This window comes from Megalobrama amblycephala, linkage group LG7, assembly GCF_018812025.1.
Source record: "Megalobrama amblycephala isolate DHTTF-2021 linkage group LG7, ASM1881202v1, whole genome shotgun sequence".
NCBI lineage: Eukaryota > Metazoa > Chordata > Actinopteri > Cypriniformes > Xenocyprididae > Megalobrama > Megalobrama amblycephala.
In genome coordinates, this window is record NC_063050.1 from 35419588 (window position 1) to 35430834 (window position 11247).

At 46.8% G+C, this 11247-nt stretch overlaps 1 protein-coding gene across 1 annotated transcript; it reads right to left on the reverse strand.

The window, feature by feature from the left end:
• Nucleotides 1–5482: 5482 nt before the first annotated feature.
• Nucleotides 5483–10010, reverse strand: LOC125272406. The gene has a single exon (XM_048197216.1). It carries the CDS (start codon nt 7421–7423, stop codon nt 5498–5500), a length of 1926 nt encoding a protein of 641 aa, XP_048053173.1. The 5' UTR covers nt 7424–10010; the 3' UTR covers nt 5483–5497.
• Nucleotides 10011–11247: the final 1237 nt, after the last annotated feature.

Genomic DNA, 11247 nt, shown 5'->3' on the forward strand with positions numbered 1-11247 from the left:
TTTCCTGTTCCTTGTTCCTAGCAGTGCTGTGGAGGAGCATGTGTAAGTGTTGTGTAAAACAAAACCAGAAAAAAAAACTTTCCCTAGAATGACAAAGTCAGTAGTGTGGTGTAGAGTAGGGGATTGTCGGTCTGTGTCAGTGGGTTTGAACCTCCCCCTTTTCCTGACGGTTGGAACCTTGGTGCCTCTTTATCTGGTTTCGATGGACCCATGGAAGGACAGGCTCGTTGCGGCCCTGTCTGATTTTGATTCGGTAGGCGACAGGTGAGAGCTTGTCCACAGGCTCATGTGGTCCTGTCCAGTGAGGTAGGAATTTCTTTGACAGGCGATGGGGAGCTTTCTGCCTTGGCTGGGCAAAGCTGTAGTACCACACTTTGTCTCCGACATCGAGTTCTTGGTAAGAGGCCCTTTTGTCGTAGTAGGCTTTACGTCCTTCCGCGCTTCTTTGGGGGTTTTGTTGTGCGAAGGCGAAAGTCGCTCTCAGGTGCTGATGCAACTCTTCCAGATACTGGTGAGTGGTGTAGGCGGTGACGAGGTTCATGTCACCAGGTTGGTACAGCAGGTGTAGCGGTAGTGTCATTTGTCGCCCTGTCATCATTTCGAATGGGGCTACTCCGGTAGACCGGTGAGGGGTGGCCCTGATGGCCATCAGTACCAGAGGGAGCTTGATATCCCAATCCTTTTGGTTGGCGGACACATACTTCTTCAACATGCTTGCCACTGTCTTGTTGGCCCGTTCGACCTGCCCTGAGGAGATTGGATGATGGCTTATGTGAAGCTTGGCCTGTATGCCCAGGAGTTTCCATACATCCTGCATAACCTCAGCGGTGAAGTGGGTTCCTCGGTCAGAGTTGACTCTTAGAGGCAGTCCAAATCTTGAGAAGATGTGGTTCATTAACAGGCAGGCTGTTGTTTCTGCTGTATCGTTGGGAGCTGGGAGACACTCTACCCACTTTGTGAATTCGCAAACCACGGTGAGGAAGTATTTGTTACCCCGTGTTGACCGTGGCAGGGGTCCTACCCAATCTATTTGGAGGTCTGACCATGGGAAGGTCATTCCTTTCCGTTGTAGTGGTGCTCTGTGGTTTGGGTTTGCCGGTTGGAACTGGCAACACACCAGGCATCCTTTTACGTATTCCGTCACATCTTGCTGCATGCCAGGCCAATATGCTACTTGTTTGAGTGTTTCATAGGTGGCCTTGGCGCCATGGTGTCCAGCGCATGGTGCATCGTGGGCGTGTGTCAGCATTATCCCCCTTTGGCTCTGAGGAACTACAAGCTTTGGCGCAGTTAGGGGCTCAGGGACATATGTGAGAACGCCGTCCTTGAGATGCAGCATGTGCTTGATTGAGTGAAGGTGGCGGAGATCAGAGGAATTGGATAGGTCGGAGGTGGAAATGGGATGAGTTAATGGGTCGGAAATGTGAGCGATAATGGTTTGCAGCGTTGGATCCGACGCTTGGAGGGTGAGGAGATCATCCGCAGTGAACTGAGGTGAGAGTTCAACATGGGAGGAGGCGGGGGTTTGCACGCCAATGGCGTGCTGGCGGCGGGTTATGGCTGCAACTGAAGGGTTGGGTGGGAGGGATGGGAATTTCCAAGGCTCTCCATGTGATGCACCTGCTTTGGCAAGGGCATCGGTTTGGTCATTGAGATCTTTGTCTTGCCCTGGTTGGTGTGAATGACCGCGGACCTTTTTCCAGTAGATGATCATGTCATGTGTGGTGACAATGGTATCGCATGCTTGGAAAAGTTCCTGATGTTTGACAGGCTTGTTGTTAGCTGTCTTGAATCCGTTCTGTTTCCATCCGGCTAGATGGCATGTGAAACTTAGACGGGCATAGTTCGAGTCAGTACATATCAGGAGTTCTTTTATGTTGTGGGAGGCGGCCAGTTGTAGGGTGATGAGGATGGCTGCTATCTCTGCATACTGAGATGAGTGAGGGCCTAACTTGAACTGTTGTGGTGGGCAAGGGTCATTGTTGAGCCAGACCACGCCTGCTCCCGCTTTCAAGTTGCCCTGTTGATTGTAGGAGCAACCATCGACATATGCTGTGGGCATGCCTTCACACACATTCTCCTCGAAGTACCTATAGTTTGTCAGTTGCGGTGGTGCCGGTTCTTTGGCTTCTGCTGAGGTATTCAGCGTGTCTGTTGAACAGCTCTGACAGGCTGCTAGCCCGTTTCCCAGTGAGGATTTGTGGTTTTGGGCATATCTTGCCTCAACGTCTCGTCCTTGGAGCGTCATTAACCATGTAGCTATGCGGGCGTTGGTTACCACGCCATCCCTGATTTGTTGGCTGTTGAGCAAGGTCACTGGTTGGTGACACGTTTCAATGATAACCTTCTGAGCTCCGATGTAGTTGGAGAAACGCTGAATGGCCCATACAGTGCAAAGCAAGGCTTTTTCGCAGTCTGAGTATTTGCATTCTGGGGGAAGCAAGGTTTTGCTGGCATAAGCGACCACCCGTTTGTCTTTGTTGTGGAGCTGGTACAGACCTGCACTGAGGCAATGATTGGAGAATCCAGCTTCCAGATAGAATTCTTTTCCTGGGTCGGGGTAGGCCAGGCATGGGGCGGAGCACAGGCGTTGTTTGAGCTCGCTCATGGCTGTGTCCTGGGCTTCCGACCAAACAAAGGGTTTGTCCTTCTTCAGGAGGGAAGTCAGTGGTCGTGCGATGTCAGCATAGTTCTCGATGAACTGTCGTGAGTAGTTGCACACTCCCAGAAATCTTCGTAGCTCAGAAATGTTAGTGGGCGTCTTTATGTTTTGTATTGCTTGTGTACGGCTGGACTGCGGCTCAATGCCGATTCGTCCGACGAGCAAGCCAACATAATTTACCTTGGTTTTACACCATTGTCCTTTGTGGAGGGCAATTTTCGCTCCTGCTGTTGTCAGCTGGTTCAGGACATGGTCGATTTCCTTGAGGTGGTCTGCCACATTGTTGCTTTTCATAAGGATATCGTCAACATAAATGAGGTTGCCTCTGGCTCTGGCATCGGGGCAAGCTTTGTTCAGAAAGATGTTGAATTCAGCTGGGGAGTTGGCATAGCCGAAGGGGCACCTTGTGAAGGTGAATTGTCGATTGCCAAAGGTGAACGCCAACTTGTGTTGGTCATCCGGGTGGACAGGGATTGTCCAAAATCCTGAGGCGACGTCCAGTGTGGATAGGATCGTGGAGCCTTTGATTTTGGGAGTCTCTTGGTCCAATTGAGTCATAGGCCATCGCGATAAGGGAACTTGCTGGTTCAATTTGCGATAGTCAATGGTGGGCCGCCATTTGCCGTTTGGCTTTAGGACTGGCCATATCGGGGCGGAGTAGGTGCTGTTGCAGGGTCGGATGACCCCCTTTTGTAGCATGGAGTCAATGATATCTTGCACTGATTCGTATGATGCTATCGGAATCTTGTACTGCCGCACAAATGTCGGTGGCGCATTTGGGTGAGTTGGGATGCGCACCATGTGGATATCAGTCAGGCCACAGTCCAGGGAATCCTTTGCGAAGGAGTCCTTGTATTTGCACAGAACTTCTTTGAGTCCTTGGCGATCCATTTCACTGTGGAGGGCATCCGCCTCGCTCAGGATTTGTTGGACTTGTGCATTGAACCCGGCGTAGGGTTCCTCTGAGTCCTTTGAGGGACTGTGGGCCTTGACAGTCAGTTCTACAGGTGACTCTGTTGCAGTCTGTGTTGACACAGCGTAGACAGCGAGGTGAGTGTCATCTGTAAGTTCTGATCGGCAGACACTTTCTTTAGGCACCGGCAGAATAGAAGTGATGGTGATGATCTCATGGGGCTTTGTGCAAGTTACGGTGTTGTGGCATTCATCTGACATTAGTTCAACTGGTATGTGGCCGATGACAGGAACTGTCAGTTCAAAGTCATGGAACGCCTGGTTGATGAGCCATCCCAGGTGACTGGCTTTTGGCACATTGATGTCTTCGGCCGTACAGTTGTTGAACAACACATACACAGCACGAGATGACACTTCTATGAGAGGTGTGGCTTCCAAGGTCAGTCCTAGTTTTAGGCAGGTCCTGGAAGGTTGGAAGAAGCCTAGCTTACTGTTAAGGGTCTGGCCAGGTCGCATGTTGAGGCGGACACTGACACTCTTGCTGTAAGCGGGGACTATGGCTTCTTGCTCGTTGATCATGGCGCATGCATCTGGTATTGTTTGACCAGATCGAAGATTCTTGAGGTTGACTGAAGATGTCAATTGGTGTGACAAGGGAGCCCATATGATGTCATTCACGGTGTCAACGTAGGCGTTGAGACGGACCATGATGTCTGCTCCTATGTAGATGTCATGAGGCAGGTTGGGGACAACCAGGAAGTAGTGACTCAAGAGTCTGTTGTTCCATCGTATGTCTACGGCACAGACGATCTTGGAGGTAGCCATGGTTGTTGACCATGGATTGAGAGGGAAGCGGCTATGCTTTGAGATGTGTGGTATGCTCTGATTTGTCTGCTTCAATGTTCTGAAGAGCTTCAGGCTGATAGCGGAGTTTTCAGCCCACAGGGCTAATGCTGCATCAGGCACTGATGTGTCTTGGACATTTATGGCAGTCATGATTCGGAGGGAACCTGAGTCTGACGCTTGCAGTGAGCAGAGGAATGGGTCTTGGTTCCTGTTGCTTGGAGTGGAACTTGCTCTTGACTTTGAACTTGCATCGTCAGTCAATGGATGGGGGGCGGTGTCTGTGGCTTGACACTGCAATTCGTTCAGGTTTACTGACTGGAGGGGCAGAGGCTCACGGACTTGTGTCCATATCTTCAGGTGTTTGAAGTCTATTAAGGGCTCAAAGCGGTTAAGCAGGTCTTTCCCAATGAGGAGAGGATATGTGTTGAGTGGTGAGACGTATACTGGGTGAACAAGATTCATTGGTCCCACCGTTAGGTGAATCGGTGCCACATGTTTTAGTTGTAGGCCTGTGTGGGAATATGCTTGGAGGTTCAGCTCACACCTTTGAAGTTTGAAGGTTCCGTTAGACCTCTTTGTTCTGTTTTGGACTTCTTCAAGGAGTTCTGTTGACATTAGGGTGATGTCAGCTCCAGTGTCGAGGAGGGCTTCGACCTTGATGTGTTGTTCGATGATAACGGAGAGGTAAAACTTTCTTGCGATACCTTTCTCAATGAGATCACCCAGGAGTTGGGGGACTGGAGTTTGGGATGATAGAGGTAGGATGTCAGCATTTATTTCATTTTCTTCGGAGGAGTGGCAGACGACCAAGACAGCACTTTCAGGAACTGGAGTGATTTCAACAGCAGGTGTTTGTTGGACACTGCTGTGATCTGACCCATCAGGTGTTGGATCAGTTTCTGACTGCTTTGCAGGATGTTCAGGTGGGACTTCTTGTCCGTTTGAAGTTATGGTGCTTGTGGTTCTCTGAGAGAGAGATGAGGTGCTGTTCTCTGGGGTGTGTTGAGTCAGGTGGTCGCTGCCACCTGACTCAACACACCCCAGAGAACAGCACCTCATCTCTGGGGTGTGTTCTAGTCAGGATGAATCTGATTTCGCTTTCTCTTCCCACTTCCGGTCGTCCTCCTTTCGTTGGAAGAACTCTTTCATCATCATTTTCATCAGCTCTTGAGAGTCGAAACAAGGTGAAGTCTTTTGTTCTGGTATGGATTCATTTTGAGCTCTGTCAGCTTGGAATCTTTGTGAGTTTTTTCGTCGATTCCTTGGGCTGGTTGCTCCAGGGTGTGTTTGTCGTTTTCCCATGGATTCCCATGAGCCTTTTCCTCTGGGGTTTCCAAATGAGCTTGGCTGATTCCAGGTTTTCTCCCAATGACTCTCATGAGGTCTTGATTGGTTCCATGAATTTTCCCAGTGACGTCCAGGTGAGCGTTGTCGTCCACGTGGTCCATCCCAGCGGTTGTCTCTCGGTTTAGGTCGAGTTCCAGTGTGGGAGTCCCACTCTCTGTTGGACGAGGATGCATTCCACTCTTTGGGTGTCGGCTTGGCAAGGTCTTGACGCTGGGTGCCCTCTAGGGCCAGCCCCTGACTCTGAGTGTTGAAGTCAAGAACTGCGGTGGTTTTGGTGCCCTTTTCTAAGGCCATCTTCTGTTTACAGTAGGCTTTGTGAGCCAAGTCTCTTAACTGTTGAGCACTCATTGTGCGTGGACAGGCAAGGACGCCAAGATGGTGGCTCACCCCAGGATGGAGGTTTCTCAGGAAGAGAGTTTTGAAGTTCAATTCCTCCTCCATGCTCTGTTCGTTGCGAGACCCGAAGTATGCTAGCCTTAGTCGGCTATAGAAGACTTGAGGAGTTTCGTGACGACCTTGTTTTGTTTCCAGGGCAGCCACTAGTCCTCGTTCTGACTCAGGGTCGGCAAACTCTCTGATGAGAGCTTCTCGGAGCAGGTGGTAATCAGTCTTTGTGTGGGCAGGCTGCCGGTCCAGGAAGCTGCGCACTTCAGAGCTGGATGTGGCTCTGAGCAAATAAAGTCTATCTTTGTCAGTGACATTGGGTCTCATTTCCAGATGGAAGTCAATATCTTGCAGATAACTCTGAACATTTGGACTACCTGGCACATTTGGAGTGAATTTGCCAATGTTTCTAGCGAGCTTGTCAAGGTCTCTGAGGTCCAAGCCATGAGATGATCTGTGGCTGGCTGGAGCACGTTCTTTTAGCTTAGCGGGGAGGTAGGATTCTTCGGAGGGAACAGGTGACTGTTTTGGCACTGCCCCCTTTTGATCATGTGCCAGTCCAGGAACAGGGGAGCCGGTCCTGCTTGGCAAAGGTGAAGTCGGTGTCCGACGTGTTCTTGACGGCTCACAGCGCAATTCATATGCATGCTTGAGTTCCTCTTTAATACTGTCAGACTCTTCTTTGATGTAGTCAAGCTGTTGTTTTAGGCGGCTGACCTCATTTCTTGACTCATTCAGGTGAGTTTCGAGAGCTTTAATTCGGCTGTTCTTGTCTCTGAAGTCAGCCTTTGCTTTTTCCAGTAGCTGTTCTGCGTACTGTAGCTTGTCGGAGAGGTCAGCGTGGTCTGCTCTGCCTCGTTCCATTTCTTGCGTAGTAGCTGCTAGGGTCTCTTTTAGCCTGTTGATCTCCTCTTTTGCGCCTTGTTCCACTTCATCAGGCCCTTCTTGTCGTTCCTGAGCCTCCAGCTCCAGCTGTTCGATGCGTCGTTGTGCATGTGTCAGCTCCTGCTGGCGATGGGCGGCTTGCCTGTCGCTCAGTTTGAGGGTGGCGATGAGTGTGTGGCTTAAGGAGCCGGTGATCTTGGCTAGTTCTTTGTGACTGTAGCTCTGGCTTGGGTCCTGTTTCATGAGGCTTGCTATGTTGTCATCCAGCTGGTCCTGTGTCTGATGCTTTAGTGTTTCAGCGGCCTTAGGTAGGAGGCTGTCTGTTACAACACTTAGCCAGGTCTCCAGATCCTTCCAGTGTCCAGCAGGGTCTGTTGTGCGAGACATGTTTGGCACCGCGAGGGAGATCTAAACCCGAAACTGACACAGACCTTGAAGAAAAGAACAAAACAAAACACAACAAAACAAAACAAACAAGCAGGGCAAATCAAAGGTGTAAGTGTGCAATGTCAACTGTGAGTTAATGGGAATGAGTAATGAGTGTGTAAATGTGCAGGTAAGACTGGTTCTCGACTGTGGTCCTCTCGTGGATGTGCTTCTAACTCGGAGTCTCTGCGGAAAGAATCAGTAAGCACACACAGGTAGCACAGCTAGAGAACAGCAGAAGAAAAGAAGAGCATGAAACAAACAGAATAGCATTTAGCAAAGAGCAGAATAATAATGGGGTGCTTCCAGTTTCCCTATAAGATGAAGTTTTGTCTTTAACACTGTTTGCAGAATGAGTTTTGTAAAATTTAATTTTAGAAGGATGGTTCTAGACAGGGGTTTTGAAAAGGATTTCAAAGTACCAGGACTGTGATTGTTATTAAAATTCCCTTCGGGGCGAAAGAAAAACAATAACAATGACAGTATTGGTTTCTCAGCTAGTAGGATTGACAACCATGCACCACTTAAAGCGCTTCTAGACGCGTGCTCAGGGTTTATGGACGCCTACCAGTCTCCTTGTCGACCTGCTCGAGCCTAGGCTGGGTAGGATAACAGGATGAGGAGGGAAGGTAAAGTGAGTGTCATACTATTTTAAAAGAAGTGTTCCGTTTCCCAAATATTTGTTAAATATTTCTCAAACACTCTGCTTTTATGACTTTCACAGGTACAAATCCAAAAACCAGCAGCAGTAGTCAAACCAGAAGAGGACAGCTGAGAGAGAGAGAGAGAGAGAGAGAGAGAGAGAGAGAGAGAGAGAGAGAAGAAGAAAGAGAGTGAAGTTTTGCTCCCAAAATTTGGAAAAATTACAGGGTTGACAGAGTGGTGGCGCTAGGGAGTCGCTACACCTAGGGGGTTGGCTTACTGCGCTAGCAGGAGAAGTCAACTGACCCAAGTATTGAGGGAGACCCCAAAATTTTCCTTTAAATAAATGAATTAAATCAAAGACTGAGGGAGTGAAAGTCTGAGACTAAACTTTATTTTAAATGAAATTTTGAATTCAAATTTGGAAGTTGTGAATTAAAATTGTAATGGGTTCAGCATTAAACATTGAGAGCAATTATAATCAAATTAATTAATCAAGTATCATCTGAATTAGGGAAGCCCACATCCTAATTAATGACTAATGAAATTAAAATTTCAAAGCCATAATTATTAGTTAATGATTACAATTGACAGATGTTGGTAAGGAACTACCATTAAATTAATCCACAAATATCCCTACCATATGAAATTGATTTACAATTAAAATTGAAATCGAATTAAAGTTTCCAATCAAAAATTCATATTCCCAGATGTCATTAAAATCAATAAGAGCAATTACAAATAACATAAAATGTAATTAAAAGTAATTAGGACGATTGCTACTAAAACAAAACAGTGTTTAACTGACAAGAGTAAATTTAGGAGAGAGAACTCTCAAACAAATGATATTAAAAACCAGGTTTATTAAATTTAACATTTGTCACGTTCTCTCAAATGGGAGGAGATGAGAAAAGATAAGATGTGTAAATTAGACAGAGAGGGAGGTGAAAGCACTGGAGTGAATTAAAGTTCAGTAAGGAAGAAGTCATTCCAACATTGCAACATTGCATTCAGACCACAAAATGCTATGCTAGCCACTAGCCCTTTAGCAATGCTACTAGCTTTACATAGACTGTAATGCAACCGTGCTAGCTTTAGCTAGCTCAGCTTGTGCTAAGCTTTGTTTACACACAGTTGAATATGGCGCTGGCAGACTGCGCATGCGCACTTAAAGGTTACCCCGGGAAAGGTTTCTTAGGGCTTCCGGGTTACAGCTGTCACTGTTGTGGGGACCGTGACGCACAACAAAAGAGTACGCTTGTTCTATACTCTTTGCACACAGATAACGAACATACAAAATCACATTAATCATTGAACTGATGGCGCAGTTCTCAATGACAATGAACCATTCAGCTTCTCATGTTTCCGAGCTGAACAACCCCCACACGTTAGAGTGAGGCACATTCATCCACAGATTTTTCTGCAATTAATAATAGTAACATTACTGAGATCTCGGCGATCTGAATCGTTCGTGTCAGTTTCTGGACACGCAACAACATGCAGGATTTACTGCAACAATACTTGATCAAGAATTTTCAAAATAATCCCATTCAAATCAAACTCAGACACGTATAGTGTTTAGAGTATTAATATCTCATCTCACAAATGAGCGGATATAGGCGGCACATTAGGTAGCTACTCTCTAATGTGACCATGCAGGGATTTTAGCTTAGTTGAAATAACATTGGAACACGCAATATTATCCACTATAGCTAAGGCCTTAAAGGAACCAAAAGCAAGGAACACGCTTACTCTGTCCTGGTGCGCTCTCAGGCGACTTTCCTTTTGTCTTGGCAGACAATCTTAGATTCATTTACTGCAGTTTTAACAACAACAACAACAACAAAACGTACAGACAAACAACTCGAGTTCAGATTTCATTCATCCACAGCGCCTTATGTGCAATCATTGTTATGACAATCAAAAACCTCGTTTCTGTTTCTAATCTATCTTCCGGATCAAGAAAAGATACAATCACACAAGTTACTTGTTTTGTGTACAAATTAGATTAAACTGCACGAATTTTTCTCCACCATTATGTAAGGACTTAGCCTATTTATTAGCTCAATTTAATTGTTACAGGGAATAAGAATTGAATCAACTGTAAATGATTCACCGTAAATGATTCAGAATTAATATTTAACACTTCATCAATTATTCGTCCAGCGAAAATTGAGGTTAGAGTATTTTACCAATTCTGGATAAAATATTATTCTGCGGCCAACAGTAACAATATTTTATTATGATTATTGTTATTATTGTAATTATTATATTATAAGCAAGAGGTAACTTGATCTTTGAGTTTAAGACAGTAATTTGATACACAGCACAAGAAACTCGTATATGTGAAAATCAAAACAAGATTTATTGACTACTTCTAATGATTACAGGAAACTAAGGCTAAACACACACACACACACACACACACACATACATACATACATGCACACACATTCGCGGAGTTGATGAGTTATGAAAAGTCCCAAGTTCAGTGTTAACTTAACTCATAACCTGAGGAAAATCACAAAAGCAGAGCTTTGGCTTGATTCTTTAGGTTTAAAGGAGTTTCACCAGTTTCCAGCAAGAGAGAGAGAAGTTTGCTTGTACCTGCGTTTGCTGTGACAGCTGAGGTAATCGGGTTGTTCCGTGACTCGTGTACAGCGGAATCCCGTTCTGGATTGGCTGTCTTTCAGGTGACGTCTTCTCGGGAAAGCCCTGTGGGTTGCGCGGAAGCTTTGAAGGATGCTGCTGGCTGGTGTGGTGCGCTGTTCTGAGCGTCTGGCTTGAGCGGCTCTCTTCTTGGGAGACTTTGGTCAGATATTTCACAGAGGGTTGCGGAGTCTGGATGTGACGGCTGTCGAATGATCAGCGGCGCAGCTCGTGGTTGAAATCGGGTGTTAGATGGAAAATCAGCCCCGGTCAATCAGTTATCAATGACCCATGCCTTTTTTCTGCCGTGGTCAAAGTAGCGGTGTTTCGGCTACCGGCTTCTGACCGATTTCGAGCGATTTCTGACCGACTTCTGGCTTCCAGCTTCTGACATTAGCTTGTTCGGACAGCATAGTTTTAAGGGAGCGATCCTCCAATGAGACGTTGCTACGGAGATTAGACACGCCTCGTCTATTGTCTATTGATCACATCGC

Coding starts and splice junctions, on each gene's coding strand:
- LOC125272406 (XM_048197216.1), bottom strand. CDS start 7,423: ATGTCTCGCACAACAGACCCTGCTGGACACTGGAAGGATCTGGAGACC.